This window comes from Aquarana catesbeiana, linkage group LG04 (assembly GCF_042186555.1).
Source record: "Aquarana catesbeiana isolate 2022-GZ linkage group LG04, ASM4218655v1, whole genome shotgun sequence".
NCBI lineage: Eukaryota > Metazoa > Chordata > Amphibia > Anura > Ranidae > Aquarana > Aquarana catesbeiana.
This window is the reverse complement of record NC_133327.1, coordinates 591,327,556-591,344,915: the sequence shown is the minus strand read 5'-3', so window position 1 is coordinate 591,344,915 and position 17,360 is coordinate 591,327,556. Positions and strand designations below refer to the sequence as shown.

The 17,360-nt window shown below is 40.0% G+C and overlaps 1 protein-coding gene across 1 annotated transcript in view; it reads right to left on the bottom strand.

Moving 5' to 3' along the window:
- SEC23B (SEC23 homolog B, COPII coat complex component) overlaps window positions 1–17,360 on the bottom strand; it is a 50,349-nt gene that overhangs the window by 7,306 nt on the left and 25,683 nt on the right. The window contains exons 6-14 of the mRNA XM_073628173.1: window positions 13,159–13,244; window positions 10,422–10,566; window positions 9,980–10,138; window positions 8,040–8,155; window positions 7,821–7,944; window positions 6,737–6,817; window positions 5,239–5,328; window positions 2,698–2,804; window positions 2,447–2,600 (exon numbers count right to left, since the gene is read on the bottom strand). Of these exons, the coding sequence (XP_073484274.1) occupies window positions 2,447–2,600; window positions 2,698–2,804; window positions 5,239–5,328; window positions 6,737–6,817; window positions 7,821–7,944; window positions 8,040–8,155; window positions 9,980–10,138; window positions 10,422–10,566; window positions 13,159–13,244 (1,062 nt within the window). The remainder of the gene's footprint in view (window positions 1–2,446; window positions 2,601–2,697; window positions 2,805–5,238; window positions 5,329–6,736; window positions 6,818–7,820; window positions 7,945–8,039; window positions 8,156–9,979; window positions 10,139–10,421; window positions 10,567–13,158; window positions 13,245–17,360) is intronic.

Genomic DNA, 17,360 nt, shown 5'->3' with positions numbered 1-17,360 from the left:
AGGCATATATGTCTCAATAGTACAATCTGTGCACTAGGGCTGCAACTAACGATTATTTTCATAATCGATTAGTTGGACGATTATTGTTTCGATTAATCGATTATTCGGTTAATAACCGTAAAAAAAAGTGTGGTGTATAATTTAGTTAATGTGTAAGTTTTTTTAAAAAAGGTAATTTATTCTTAAATATCTCTATGCAGTGGTAAATATAAATAACCAACTATATGGTTGGGGAGCAAAATATCGAATCCACTCTGAGCATAACAGACAGAAGAGATATACTGTATATACTATTAGAGGAGATATACTGTATATACTATTAAAGGGTGAATCTGGTAAATGTCATCACTTAGTGATCAAATTTTTTTATTAAAAACAAAAACAATGTCTTCCTTCAAAAAAAATGTCATTTTAAGAACGTTCGTTCTTTCATTCAGTGAATGTACAAAGATTTTTCGTCTGAATATTCTCGTCTGAAAATTGATCCGTGTGGCCAGCATAAGGCTCAGTACACACCTGTGCAGTTTGCTTTTCATCTGTTTCTGCAGTGCTTTTTGCTGTGCGTTTTGATTTTTGTGCAAGTGATTTTGCTGTGATTTGCGTTTTTGTATTTGTTTGGCCAATTTGTTGTTGGGCAGATTAAAAAAACACAAATTGCTGCAAAAATGACATGCTTTTCTGCAGCTTCTCTATTGAAGTATATTGAACCAAAAAAGCACCGTTTGGCGTGAACGTGTCCCATAGGAAACCACGTGAATGAACTGTAGTGCGTTCTGCAAAAAGCACCAAAAAACACATAGATGTGAACCAGGTCTAAGACGTTTAGTAACATAATGGGGTGAAAAAAAACTAAAATTAGCCCTTTATAGTACAAAAAAAGCAGATAATCACTACTGTAAGGGGTTAATTTTTTTTTTAGTGTAGAACTGTGAAAGTAATATTTACAGTAGCGATTATTTGCTCTTTTTGTACTATAAAGGGCTCATCTTAAGTTTTTTTTTTTTTTTAACCCCATTATGTTACTGGCCGATTCATCGATTATGAAAATAGTAATCGATTAATTTCATAATCGATTAGTTGCCGATTAATCGATTAGTTGTTTCAGCCCTACTGTGCACATACCCCTCATTATTCGTTACAATTGGATACAAGTTACCGTTAACCCCAAGTGCCTCCTTGCCTTATCACTATTCATGAGGTGTGCCTTCTACACACAGGAGTAACTCAGCGTTCATCCCAATTCCTGCCTTCATTTCTAAGTTGCCCAAACAAATTATGTCAGCAGCCTGTCCAGCACCAGATCAATAGGTGAAATGCCCGGGGTATTTAACCAGGGCGACCATAGTTTATCAAATTTATTTGGGCGTCCCCTATGTTGATATATGTATTTCTCCAGCCGGAGTGTGTCCCCCATCTGTGCCAACCATTCCTTCAACGCAGGAGGGTTAACCACCTTCCAGTGCCTAAGGATCAGTTTGCGGGCCTGAAACAATGCTCTGGCAATAGCCTGCTTCTGATAGTCTCCTGTGGGGATGTCATCCACGACCCCCAGCAGACAGGGCTTTGGATCCAACGGTACTGTGACCTGAAAGGCATTATTAATCATGGACACCACCCCTGTCCAGAACCGGTGTAGTTTGGGGCACCGCCACAGCAGATGTATGAGATCACCGTGGTCCCTCACACATCTGGGGCAGTGCGCGTCCGTCCTCATCCCCATTTTGAACAGCCTGGCCGGTGTATAATGAACTCTAAAGGACGATATATAGCTGGGATAGTCTTTGGGTCATATTGAGGGAACACAACTGGATCGCTTGTAGCGCCTCCTCCCACTGGTCCTCCTCAAAAATGTGCCCACATCCCTTTCCCACCTGCTCGCTGCCCCGTGAGGGAAGCCCTCTAGATGGGTGTGGAGGATCATTGCATAGCATCTGGATATGAAGCCCCTGAACAGAGTCACCTCCGCCATATAGTGGAATACAGGTTTCGGCGAAAGAACCCACGGAGCCCCTTCAGCCTGTGCCCGCACTGCATGTTGCACCTACAGGTAAACTTTATTATGAACTTAACTGTAGGTACAAGTCACTTGTAGGTAGAACGCTTAGGCAGTATCCCACCAAAACTGAAAATCCTATTACAGGGGGGGTGCCTAAAATTTGACTTTCACCTTACTGCAGACTTCTGGGAAAATCAGTCAGCCAATCACACATGCGTCACATGACATCGTTTGGAGTGTTCCCGTACACCAACAGTGTACAGAGACTCCAGGATGTCAGGGGTAAAAAACGTTTTTTCAGCAAAATACAACAGCTGCAGATTGAAATGGAAAGGTCGTTTTTAATAACATTAAATTACTTATGCAGCAATAAAATATGCTATATTTTTTATTTGCTATATTTTTTTCCCCATGAAAGTGGAGTTATCCTTAAAACATTAGGGAACTTACAAGTCTGATGAGTTGTCTGTCCAACCATCGAAGCACATCTGGCCCTTCCTCAGTTTCTGCTCTGTATACACCCAAGCGAGCCATTAGAACTGCAGCAGCTTCTTGATCAAAGGCTGCCTCTATATGCTGGAGTTGTGTTTGAGCATCTGCCCAGCTAAAGATAGAAACATAAAAAGGTGTAAAATTACCCTGTGCGTTTTGTGCACTTAGTAAAGCACACAGCAGAAAGAAAAAAAAAAAAAGACACTTACTTCCTGGCGATAGTAGTGACTCTAATGCGTTTCTGTGTGCTGGAATGCTGGTATTGTGTGACAAACTGGATAGCTCCACGACCCCCTTGAGGGATTGGTGCATTATGCTAAAAAGAAAAGTTTGATTCAAAATCATTCCCAAAGAACTAACTTTACTAGATCAAACATATCAAAATTCCCTTTAAGTCTTTCAATGCCAGGTCAACAAATCTGAAGTCTGCCTCAGATAGTCAAGTCAGGGCAGGTAAACTGACCGATTCAATTCCAAATAAATTTGCCCCCCCTCCCATAGTCCTGTTAATATCATACATCGTGTGTTTTTATCCATCTGTGCCCTCCCACCCCAGTGCTGTATGACAACAGGGGCAAAACACACCCCTCATTAGAAGCTTCCTCATGCAGGCTTGAAGTGCAGAGGAACAGAGTGGGTTGGTGTGACCAGGTCTGTTAGCTGATTAGCTGCACTGGGTAGAACAGTCCAACGCTGGTGCCTACTGAACTGTACAGTCATATCTAGACTCTGCACAACTGTTGTAACAGAAAAGTGTAGTTAAGATTATAAAAATGAAAGTTGCAAGTACAATGTCTGATTAAATATTGATTTTTGTTACTTCAACTGGGCTTTAAAGTACATCATGTGGCGAAATGACTGCATTTTGTACTTAAAGTATAACTATAGGCAAAACTTTTTTGGAGTGGAGAGGGATTAGAACCCCTGTCAGTTACTGCTGTTTGTGCCATTGTTAAGTTGATTCATCCTCTATTTGCCCTGTTTACCATTATCATTGAATATGAAAGTAAAAGAAAATCCCAAATTTTGGGTTGTCCCCAAAAAAGTAATAGCAGGGAAAAATTTTCCAATGGGACACTAGTTCTGGTGACCACAGGGTCCCCAAGGAATGCTCTTAATTTGCAGGAATTTCCTCTCACTTCCTGTTTGGCTTTGGGACAGGAAGTGAAGGGACACAGATGGCAAAAAATCTGACAGGGGTTATAACCCTTCCTTGCTCTTTTATTTTATTTTTATTTTTTTTTTTAAATATAAAGTTTTGCCTATAGCTCTACTTTAACTTAATAAAGGATATCAATCTATACTGAAAACATACAGAAGAAGAGCAAATGGGCCCTAGGTGTCTTGGCCTTGGGCCCTAGAAGTGCATATTTTAATAAATCATTGATGCCTTGGAGGATGGAGTTGACATTTCTTGTAAACAAACTTATCAGAATCTGAATCTATCTACTTACACTTAAGCACCCGTTCAAACCAAATCAGACTTTGAAATTGTGCAATTTTTCAAGTGAAGTCGCACAATTTCAAAGCCATGTCAGTGCAACTTGGCTGACATCTGTGCAACTTCATGCACAGATGTCTATGCAAGTCGCATTTGAAATTGGGCACCACAAAGTCGGTGTTGCAAAGATTTGAACAGTTTTATTGCCGACAATAGGGTGCGATTTGTCATGCCATTTGGACCTGTGAAATCGCATGACAAGTTACACCTGTGTGAACAGGGGCTTAGAGTTTAAAATACTACTACTGATAAGCTGGAAAATTAGAGAATCTGTGAATTTGACATTTTCACTTTATATATGATCGAGAGAGAGAGATCGAGAGATCGAGAGAGATGGAGAGATCGAGAGAGATCGAGAGAGAGATCGAGAGAGAGATCGAGAGATCGAGAGAGAAAAGAAAAAAGAAAAAAAAAAAAAAAAAAAAAAAAAAAAAAAAAGAGTTCAAGTTCAGGTCCATATTAACCCCTTCCCGCCCACGCTACAGCCGAAAGACGGCTACAGCGCGGGCTTACTTTGCTGGGAGGGCGTACATGGATGCCCTTCCCGTGATCATGCTTCAGACTCTGCTGATCCCAGATCGGGGTAAAGGGTCAATCACAGCGGCCCTTTACCACGTGATCAGCTGTGTCCAATCACGGTTGTAAACACAAGCCAGTTATCGTTTTTTCTTTCCTCATGCTGACAGTGTGAGGAGCGACGAAGGGAGCCGATAACCAGCTTGCGTTAAAGGGACATCAGCACTGATCATCAGTGCAGTCCCAATAGTGCCGCCCATCAGTGCAGTCTCATCAGCGCACAACAGTGAAGAAGAAAAAATTACCTGTTTGCAAAATTTTTACAAGCTATGAAAAATGTTTTGGTTTTCAAAATGTTTGGTTTTGATTAGCAAAAAATAAACCCATCAAAAAGAAACCTCTATTTGTGTGAAAAAAAGAAAAATATAAAAATTTCATATGGGTAGTGTTGCATGACCGCACGATTGTCATTCAAAGTCTGACAGCGCTGAAAACTGAAAATTGGCCTGGGCAGGAAGGGGGTAAAAGTGCCAAGGAGGCAAGTTGTTAAAAAGGGTAATTCTGCTCAACAGTCTAGTAAGCTGACTAACCAAGTAGCTTTCTTTTAATTGCTTGGAAACTTCAGTGACATCTCCATTCCCCATTTCTGGGCTCTGTTCTTGCCCACCCTGATGTTTTCAGTGTTAAGCCACACCTTGGAGTGTTCCCACAATTATCATATAGAAACACATACCTGATTTACAACTTCAAAATAAATTCCAAGTGTTGTTGTTGGATCTAGGCTGCAGATTTTCCACTGGCATGTTCCACCAACTCCCAATTCCTAGAACACATAAATAAATGTATATTGATTACTTAGCAATGCCTCTTTCAAAACAGCTCAGTTCATGACAAAACATCATGAAAACATTTGAGGAATTAATCATTTGTGGTTAAGAGAAGGGCATGCATTGGTGTAAATGGATTGTGTTTGGTGTACAACAGATCAACGTTGAAGGAAATGTAAAAAAAAAAAAAATATATATATATATATATATATATATATATATATATATATATATATATATATATATATATATATATATATATATATATATATATGGTGTGTCAGGCTTGCCAGAGACATCAGAACTTGATTATTCTGCAAGTTCTGTGGTATAAACATATACTCTTAGATTGTAAGCTCTAACAGGCAGGGCACACTGATCCCTCTTGTATTGTATTTTAACTGTATTGTCTCCCTTAATGTAAAGTGCTACACAAAAACTGTTGGCACTATACTGTATAAATCCTGCATAATAATACCAATACTCAGCTGCTCATTTATTTTCTAAATAGACACCCACAGTGCCAGCCTTATTAGGAATGGACAACAAAATCAATCATATGAGGAAATCCACTTCAGAATACCGAATTCCCCCTGCCACCAAGCACTTTGACAGATGGCATGCAAGTGTTTGGGGGGGGATTGTTATTGGACAGATTGTGCCCCATTTAAAATCGTATTCAGAGTCTCACTCATGCTGCAGAACATCTATTGCTGATGGAGTGGAGTGACAAAGCTACACATTTGGAATATGTTTTTCACTTTAGACACAGTGGTGGAATATCCTATTGTAAAGATGGTACTGGAGGAGTCTCACTACTAGCGCTGAAGTATTTGGATTTATTGCTACAAAATATCTTAAAATTACGTGATCTTTGTTCATACAGAACACCAAGGGAAAAATCTTCCGGTCCTTAAGTGGTTAAAGTACTGTAGTTCGGAGCCATTCCATGAGTGTGCACATATTTTAAAGAGTGACATATTTGATATCTATTTATTCAGAGTAACATCTTTTATACTTTACCAAAACATTGGGTTATATATTGTGTTATTTTGCAGTAAAATGAATTCTTTAAAAAAAAATTGGGTTTGAAAAATAGCTGCGAAAAATACTGAGACATAAAAAACTGTCATTTTATTCCCTAGGGTCTCTGCTAAAAAAAATATATGTTTGGGAGTCTGAGTAATTTTCTAGCAAAAAAATTATGATTTTTACATGTAGGAGAAAAATGCCAGAATTGGCTTGGGTGGCAAGTGGTTAAAACATCAGAACTTATATAGATTTGAAGTGGATAGAACATGTTACAATGAAAAAAGGAATCATCCTCTTACTGTACTGAAAACTTTAGACAGCCAGAAGAAAAAAAAAAAAAAAAAAAAAAAAAAGGGAACTCTTGCAACTTACATTTTCTGAAATGCATGGGCTCTTCACATTTAGGGAAACACAAGGGCCGATAGCCCCAGATATTTTCAATTCTCTTGAAGTCTATAAGGAGCAAATGAAAACTTAGAAAATTGAATATTTGCCTGTACCATGTTATTTATTTAAAACAGAAAATATAAAAACACTAGCTTTTTTTTATTGAAAAATATGTTAAGCAAGCAAATAGATTTTGCAAAGAGCAGTCCTAATGCCTCTCTACTTCTATGAAATACAGTGTTTTATAAAATATAATAGTAGAAAATAGGTGTTCAAGTGCCGTGCAACAAGGCACTGAGAAAACTCCCCCACTGCGCGTTTGTGCAAAATCAAAACAATTATTCTTTAAAGCTGCCAACTAGTATAAATAATAAATAAGATAAATGTTCCCAATGGAAATAGTGGCGCTAAATAACAAATTAACTTAATGTGTAAAAATGAACCAATATAAAAATAAAATGAATATGATAAACCACCCACTGATGCTAGTGAGTCCGTGTAATAATCATCCAATAATCCCTTCCACTGATGGTCGGGACCTATTTACCTTCAATATAAAGTGTACAAATTAATAGTGTCAACAATCCGTACAAAATAAAAAGAAAGATAAAGATAAATGAAACAAAGTCCATGCAAGGTATTCAGTGTCAAAAAAGTGGATGAAGCAATTTTTCCATGCAATAAAACGTCTTCCACCACACCATCCGTGACTGTGATCCACTCTTATGGAGCCGCACTCAACGGAAATTATTGCCTTGCATTCTCATGCCCGGCCAATAGGCAGAGATTTAGCCTCCCAGGGGCTAGCCAAAGTAAATGAAACAGTGTTCAAAGCAGGTGAAATTCTTCAATAAGCAGCAATATGCTGTCCCCATACACACTTCACCTCCAGGCAGACTCTTCTCCTCCATCAGGACAGGACTATCAAATTAAGTCAATTTGTTATTTAGCGCTACTATTTCCATTGGGAACATTTATCTATAATATAATAGTAACCTTAAATATCAAAGTTTAAGAAATAGGCAATAGGTTAAAAGTAGGAAACATTTTTACAGGATAAAATTATTACCTTTACTTCAAGGTTGGCGCCAAAGGCCATTTTGAACTCTCCATTTAAATCTTTGCTAAACACTCTTTGGAATGTTTGTTTAAATAAGGATGTATTGAAAGAATCTCCTATGACAATCTCACCTCTGAAAAATGCAAAGAGAAAAAAAAAACAACCATAAAATATTATACTATGACTTACAGCTGCACAGCATGTTATCATACTATTCTTATAACATACCCTGTGAGGTTCGAACAGCATTTCATCTCTAAAAGACCAGTCTGGTCCAAGGCACAGGCATAGATATCAATGCAGTGACCATTAGCTGCGCACCGGTTTGCCAACCCTTCATAGTGCTGTGCAGGGGGAAAAAAAAAAAAGAAGTAAAAAAGTGTTACTTGTGAAGAGTAAAGGCAAATTTTGATTACAGTAAAAATAGCCATTGCACACAAGCAGGCACGATCTGTCAAACTTCATGGCCAGCTCCAACAAGAGACCTGCACAGGATTCCATCAATGGGGATGGGGCAGAAGAGAGGCAACAATGGCTATAGGGACATCTTTTCTATGGTCAGACTGCATGTATGGCAATGGTAAATATTTTAGTACACCATGCTGTTCAGAATATTTTTTTTTCTTGTTTTCCTCCTCTAAAACCTAGGTGTGTCTTATGGAGCAAAAAATACGGTAAGTCACTAAAAAAAAAAAACATGCGTTATTTACTGAATGCGTTAAATATTCGTTATGCGATATTTAGCTCTTACATTTTGTGCTATTTTTTGGCAACTTTTTTTTTCAGGCTTAAGGCTAGTACACTATAGTAGATTTATTTGCCTTTTAACCCAGCGGGGCTGAACGAAAAAAAAACTGACAGCTCTGGAGGAGCTGCTGTACTATGATGTTAATACAGCGATTTCCCCGGCTGTGTTTGTGTTCTGGCAGGGAGATGGCCCCCGTGCCAGAGCCATCGGTCAACACTCTCGGCCACTAGAAAATTACTTAGAACCCCCAAACACACACATTATATATATATATATATATATATATATATATATATATATATATATATATATATATTTTTTTTTAGCAGAGACACAAGAGAATAAAATGGTGGCTGTTGTAATATTTTATGTTATACTGTATTTGCGCAACGATCTTTCAAAGACCGCTGTGACGGGGTTGCCTACCCCTGTCCTAGCCAGTGCAGAGTTCCTCCTACTGGTATTTTGTATACATTTCTAAAATACTGCGAGCAAACTTCAGGTGATAAATAACAAAATGTGTGTGTTTTTTAGTGAATGGACTTTAATGATTTATCTAACTTTTTTTGCAGTATTTATCTCACTATTTAGACAAAATGTGCATGCGGTATTTACCTAACATTTGATATTTTACTTCAATGAATCATCTCATGAGAAATTTTAGTGAAATGAGTCACATGACCTTCACATCACATGTGGTAACCTTTAATGAATTCACCCCAAAGTTCTAAAATATTATATTTCAGGCTAGGTTCACACCTATGCATTTTACAGTGCGTTTTCAGTTTTGCAGAAAAGCACTACAATCCATTTACCACGATTTCCTATGGGTCATGTTCACATCTGTTCGCAGCAGATTGCATTATTGGTTCCACAGATTTCTATGGAAAACACAGTGCTTGCGTTTTTGATGCGTTTCAGCTGCGTTTTTGCTGGTTTCTCCTGCATGAGAACAGATAACTCCCGAAAACACAAAACACGTAAAGAAATCCATCAAAAACACGTCAAAACCAAATGTAAACAAAAACCTGCAAAACATACCGGGAAACTGCATCAACCGCAAACCCGCATAGGTGTGAACCTAGCCTCACTCTGGAGCAGCAGACATTTTCTGAAAAGATTTTAGGACTCTTTCTGAAGTGTGTATTTAAATTAGGCTCTCTGATTACAAGCAATGCTGGTATCTAGTGCACTGCTTGGGAGAATCACATGCTTTGTTGTCCAAGTCAGATACTGACATAGAACAATAAATGCACGTCTCTTCTTGACCACTGACCTTTGATCTGAAGCCTCTTTCCAAAACAAAAAGATGCATACTGTGTTACAAGCCCTTTTGTGAAGGCACAAAATCAACTATTGTACAACTGCATAATGACTTCCCCCACCCACAATTATTTCCAAAAAACAAATCTTTTCATGCCTTGATAGCCTTTTTCATAAAACGAGCATTATCCTTCTCTATGTCGTGCCAGGAACGAATTGGTGTTTTCAGCTCGTCTCCAACCACCATGCCTGGTCCTTGGGTTGGTGGACCCCCTGTAAACAGCATTATTCTGGCTCCAGTGTTTGGGAGAGTTCCCTAAAAAGATAAAAAACAAATAAATTACAATCCAAGTAAAAACACTTTCAATACAAAGCTCATCACTGCATTAAAATGTTAACTGGAGTCTAAATGCCACATAAATATGCTCTACTCTTGACTTTAAACATATCTGTAACAGAGTGTACTGCATACTAATGCCTTTAAACTAGAACATGCTAAATAATAAAAAAGGCTCCTTTATTACAGTTCTGCTTTATGGGTCACGATCACGAAAAGGTATTTTGACAGTTTAAACTCCACAACCCAAAAAGACCGTTACCTCCAACAAACCAACTGCTATAGACAAAGCTACACCAGTAGATCTCAGTGGTCTTTTCCCCTGTGGTACGGGCCATGGGTCACGCTGCAATTCTCCAAGCAGATCTGTGAGGTTCATGTCAATTTTGTGAACTGGCTGTAAAAACCTAGAAGAGTGATTGAAAAGAACATATTTGTTATGATTTTTAAATGGGTTTTCTTTTGATATATTCTATAACAAGTGACAGGCTACTGACTGGCTCTAAAATCTATACGCACCATAAGACCCCACCAGCTGAAGCTTAATCAGGGGAGAAGCAATTGGACAGGTAAAAAAACCATGTTTAACCACTTTAGCTTTCTCCCACACAAGCAGGTGTCACAATTGTCTTTAGTGACGCAATCCACAGGCCAAACACCATCAGGCACACAATGGCATCATTTGAATTTTATAAACATGTAAAATGTTGCTGTTTTAGGTCTCTTTCACACTGCTCTGTAGCAAATTTGTGCAGATTTTGCTGTGTTTCAGATGCGGTTTCTGGTGCATTTTTAGGCCGCCTGCACCTGTGACCCAAAAACGCAATTCGCGGGTGCGTTTTTAACCACAATTTCCATTCATTTCCATGGGAAGCTGCTTTTCGGTGCGGTTTTTAAAGCCACACAAAAGATGCAGCATGCAGGACTTTTCAAAACGCACCTCACCCACAGTGCAGTGGTGTGAAAAGTCCCATAGGATTTAAAGTGAAACATTTTTCCTGCATTTTTCTTGTAAAGTAAAAACGCAGGAAAAACGAATCAGCGTAAAAAGGGCCATGAAGCATAGCGTCAGCAGAGGACTCACTAAAAGGCTATAGTTACATAACCCTACAAGACCCTATGTAGACATGACTGATCATTCAGCTATCGTTCGTTCAGCTACCAGGCTGCATATTAATTCAGAGGTGGTAATGAAAGGCTCCATTCACACTTGTTGCGACTTGTAATGTGACTTTGGACACAAAGTCACATGAAAAATTGCAGCCCATGTATTCCAATGAAAGTTGTTCAAATCTAAGCAACTTTAAAAAGGTTCCTGGACTACTCTGATGTGACTTTCATGCGACTTGAGTGCCATAGACTGCAATGTAAACACTCAAAAGTCCCATAAAAAGTTGTATCTTAATGTTATCAATGTGACAGTCATGCAACAATCAAAGCCAAAGTCGCACCCATCCAAAGTTGCATCAAAATCGCAATGGAAATCGCACGACTTTGGAGTAGCACAAGTGTGAATGGAGCCTTACCCAGAGCAATTACAAGCAAGTGCTTGACTGCCTGGGAACGGCTATACCACTTTTCGGTCAATAAATGGCAGCTTCCATCAAAGGCTTCTCAGATAGATAATTAACTTAAATCAGGGGTTTCCAAACTTTCTAAACAAAAGGGCCTGATAACTGTCCTTCAGGCTTTGGAGGGGACAGACTGTGGCCAGTGGGAGTAAAATATGCTCTGGCCTCAGTGGGAATAAACAATGTCCCATTATTGGTTTTAGTGGGAGGAATGGTGCCCCACTGGTGTCATCTGGCCCGCAGTTTGGAGACCACCGTTTATAAAGGAAGCTGTCATTTAGGACAAAGTATTTTACTTTAAACACACTATTTCCTACTTTAAACTCATATTGGTATTTCTGTTTACAGCTGACTAAGATGAAGCTTTACAACACTCCATATACAGGCTTTGCAGGATCTGGAAGCTTTATATAACCATGAGTTGCTGATATACAATAAAGGAGATAAGCTGGACAGTATAGGACATTGGTTTTAAAGTTATACCTTACTGATCCACCTTTAAAAAAGGTCCAGGGTCCAAATTTGTACAAAAACTGAAAGAGGGTTGGTCCTTACCAGGCACAAAATATACTTTTTCTATACAGATTTTCAGGTGGGTTTTACTATAAATCAACATTTAAAATCGTATATTCCTTTTCACAAGCTGTTTAAAATATTTCTAGGATTTTTCTATTATTCTGAACACTCTTCAAGTTTAAATGGAAAAAAAAACTATTTTTTTTGAAGAATCCCACATATTTACTTTGAGTTGTGTAACACATTCACAATGCCCTAAATCTGCAGAATGGTGTCACATATTTCAGACAGCCTTACTTCTGAACGACAAAGGTGCAGAGAGAAGGGAGTTTCAGGAGTCAGTCAGGTACCACTTGATGTATAGTCCAGAGAAATGAAAAGTAAATCAAAATAATGAGCAGAGGAGAAGCTGCAAAGTTTGCAGGGAATCCAGGAAAGTGTGTAAAGAAATGGTCAGCAGACAAAATCACAACATGAAAAGGGGATTTTCCAAGGAAACCTATATTGGATTGTCAAATAGATCTGTCATTTATGTTGCGGTTCGAATGCTGATGTTGGTAAATGAAAGTGTTTGGCACTATCATTTGGCACTGTAGATCTACTTTGACTTAAAGCAGTATTAAAGCTGAAAAACTACTACTAACTTACTGGTTGGTTCTCCATAGGAAAATAGAAGAGAGAAAGCCTAAAAAAGAAAACTAATACAGCCATCACATCTAAGAACTAGTAAGCTGCAACATGAATGTCTGCTTTTATGTTTAATAACACTTTAAAACAAACAAAAACACACACACACACACACACACACACACACACACACACACACCTCTGAGAAAGCACTAAAACAGGCTGTTTTTGTGTTTTAAGCTCAATAAAATAGTAGACAAGAAGTGTACAATGGTGCAATCTTACCTGCTGGACATGAAGGGCTGTTCCTGAGGCTGCATTGGTCTTCCTTGCTGTGCTGGAGCAGCTGACTTTGAAAGTCCCAGCATATCCTAAATTTCATAAAAACCCACGTACGGTATTAATTTCACTGCATTCTAAATATATAAAAACACATACAATACATTTATAGGGACCTCACATGAGGTACCAAATACCACTTAGACAATACCAAATGCAAATTGTACCAGTTTAACATCAACTGTTTGACATGTAGCTTTGTATATTAACAACAGCCAAACATCCTCCAAACACAAGTTCTGATGACAGGAAAAAAAGTAGACTTCTCAGCCAGTTCAACAGAAACCAGCTGAGATTCAAACCCTATGTGGGCAGGCTGAATGTACCAAGTTGACCGTTCAACTTGGGTTGAACCAGCCTGCCGGATTCAGTTGCAATTAATCGCTAGCGGCTAGCAATAATCACGGACTTTTCCCGGCAGGGACAGCCACCGGGAGCAGGTAATGACTCGGCAGGATGTATTCCCCGTCAGCACTGTGTGTTGCAGAAAAATAGGATTTTTATAACAGCTTACCTGTTGGAGTACATCATGGGACACAGAGCTTTAAGTAATAACTTAATGGGACGTCCCATAGCAATGCTACTTGAGAGAGGGAGACACAACCTGGAGGGTACTCTCAGACTTGAGATCCTATACTGCTGCCTGCAGCACACTGCGCCCAAAGGCAATATCCTCATACCTCCGAACTTCCGGCTGATAAAATTTGGTGAATGTATGTACTGAAGACCAAAGTTGCGGCCTTACAGATCTGAGCCATGGAGGCCTGGTGACGCACTGCCCAAGAAGCACTAACTGCCCTGGTAGAGTGCACCTTAACTTGAAAAGGGGGAATCTTACCCCTTAAATTAGAAGTTTGAATTATAACTTGCCAAATCTACTTAGCGACAGTGGATTTTGACGCCGCCTGTCCTTTTAGGACCCTCTGGCAGAATAAATAAGACATCAGTCTTACGAATCTGAGCAGTTGTCTTTAAATAGATTTTCACTGCTCTCACCACATAAAGACAATGTAGTGACTTTTCTTCCCTGGAACATGGTTTTGGAAAAAACGATGGCAGGACAATATCTTGGTTCAGGTGAAAACCTGAAACCACTTTTGATAAAAAGTCTGAACGAGGGCGTAACACCACTCTGTTCTCATGAATAATCAAATATGGCACTTTACAAGAAAGAGCAGCCAATTCCAAAACCCTCCTTGCTGGGGATATAGCAACCAAAAATACCGACTTCCTTGTCAGAAGGACTAAGGGAATATGTTGTATTGGTTCAAATGGCTATTTTTGTAACACAGACAAAACTAAGTTCAAGTCCCAAGGGTTCAAGGGAGGTTTGACTGGCGGATTAAGCCGCATCACCCCTTGCATAAAACCCCAGACTAAAGAATGTGCAGCAAGTGGTCTTTGAAATAAGACCGATAAAGCTGAGACTTGGCCTTTAACAGTACTTACTCAAGGCCAATTTCATTTCTACCCCTAATTGTAGAAAGGCAAGAATTCTGCCTATGATATACCTCCGAGGGTGCCAACCCTTGGATTCACACCAGGAAACATAAGCCCTCCAGACCTTATAATATATAGTTCTGGAAGCTGGCTTCCTTGCATTAATCAGGGTAGAGATAACTGACCCGGATAGCCCACGTTTCTTCAGAACATGGGTTTCAGTAGCCAAGCCATTAAATTTAGAGACCATAAGGTAGGATGGAATATCGATCCCTGTGAAAGCAGATCTGGCCATAGTGGGAGGGACCATGGACCCTCCACTGCCATCTTTACGATTTATGCATACCATGACCTTCTGGGCCATGCTGGTGCTACCCGAATTACCGGCTTGCTTTCCAGCTTGATCCTGCAAAGAAGTAGTGGCAGCAACTGAATAGGGGGGAATGCAGAGATCAGTGAGAACTGATCCCACGGGGTCACCAACGCATCCATTCCGCATGCGAGTGGATCCCTTGTTATGGCCACAAAGTTGACTAATTTCATGTTGAACCTGGACGCTAGAAGATCTACGTCCGGAGTCCCCCATCTTTGACAAACAGCCCGAAATATGTCGGGGTGAATAGACCATTCCCCTGGAAATAACTGCTGGCGACTCAAGTAGTCTGCCTGCCAATTCTCTACTCCCGGAATGAAGACTGCCGACATGGAACATTCCTTTCTGCCCAAGTTAGAATATGGTTCACCTCTCTCTCTGCGCGCTGAGAAACTCTTGGTGCACCCTTGGTGATTGATATAGGCCACAGCTGTGGCATTGTCGGATTGGATCCTGACAGGATAATCCCGTAACCTGGAAGTCCAGGCTTTCAGAGCCAGACGCACTGCCCGAATCTCTAGGATATTGATGGGCAAGGTTCTTTCGGCTCTTGTGAAAAAGAGGGGATAGGTATGGCGCTGCTCTTATTAAATAAGAGGTGACGTACAACCTCTAAATACTTGAGGGGTGTGTGTCATGGGTGCATTTAGTGCAAAAGGTGACAATAAAAGTGCAGAAAATAAATATTTGTATATTCACAAAAATCCACAAAAAAAAAAAAATCCTACTGTGTAAACTTCCTAACCGCTTATATACAATACATATTGTTATGTTCAAACGAAAATAAAATAAACATAATCCTGTGCAAAACCTGCAATTCAAAGTGACATTTCTGTGCAAAAAAAAATCCAACATATATGACTGGTGTACTTTTTGCACTAAATGCACCCCTGAAACACACCCCTCAAGTATTTAGAGGTTGTAGGTCACCTCTTAATAAGAGCAGCGCCATACCTATCCCCTCTTTCACATTTCTTCTAGATTTACCTTAGGTTGAATTTATTGATAGAGGCTGCAGTTCCTTATTTTTCACTTTCACCATAAGCGCGGGGGTCTAATAATTTTTTTACTAGTCACTGTCCCTGGATAGTTGTCTTTTCTAGTACTGCTCCCCAGCCTGAAAGGCTGGCATCTGTCGATACCACTTTCCAGATAACTTGTCTGAAGGATTTTCCTTTCAGCAGATTCTGGGTTAGCAACCACCAAGTGAGGCTTTGTGACACTCTTGGGGACAGCTGCATTGGCAAGTCTAAAGCTTGAATTGTTTTGTTCCAAGTAGACAGGATACTGTTTTGCAAAAGTCTTGAATGGAACTGGGCATCGGGAACTGCTTTGAATGAAGCCACCATGTTTCCTAGCAACCTCATGCAAAGGCAAATTGAGGGATTACCTTTTGACCTGACCATCCGCACCAGCTCGCTTATGGAGTTGATCTTGAGGCAAGAACACCTTTTCCTGGGCTGTGTCTATGATCAGACCCAAGTACTCCAGCCTTTTTAGTGGTATTAAGGAAGATTTCTCTAGGTTGAGAATCCAACCCAAACTTTCCAGATAACTGGTTGTAATGCGTATGCTTTGCTCCAAAACGAGCCACCGACTGGTCTATTAGCAATAGATCGTCTAGGTACATCAAGACTGTTATGCCCTGTGCCCTTAACTTGGCTAGAGGTGGGGCCAGCATTTTTGTGAACACCTGGGGTGCCGTAGCTAGCCCGAAGGGCAGGGCCACAAACTGAAAATGCTGCTGTTCTAACTCGAACCGCAGAAACCTTTGGTGAGCGGGAAATATAGGAACATGCAGATATGCATCCCTGATGTCGATAGATGCCAGAAGTTCTCCTCCTAGAAGGATAGAAACTACTGACCCGATCGCCTCCATGCGAAAGGAGCAGATCTTCAAGAACAGATTTACATTTTTTTTAGATCTAGAATGGATCTGACATCTCCATTTGGTTTTGGTACCATAAAAAGATTTGAATAAAACCCCAAACCTTGCTCTTTTGTGGGGATCTGTATGATCACTCCTTGAGATATTAAATCTGTCTAGTGCCTGAAACAGAGATTGTCTTTTCTCTGGATCTTTGGGAACGCTTGACCCCAGGAAACGAGACGGTGAAAAGTCCCGAAATTCCAGCTTGTTCCCCAGTGTTACCGTGGAGATGACCCATCTGTCCTGAATTTCCTCTTGCCAGACTTCTGAAAACTGCAGAAGTCCCCCCCCCCCCCACCTTGGTGAGGGGGGTTGCCTCTTCACGATGAGGCTTCAGGATTCTGCTTTGCAGGTTTCCGGCCCGAGGACTTCTTTTGATCCTGGGTCCTACCCTGAGGTTTTCCT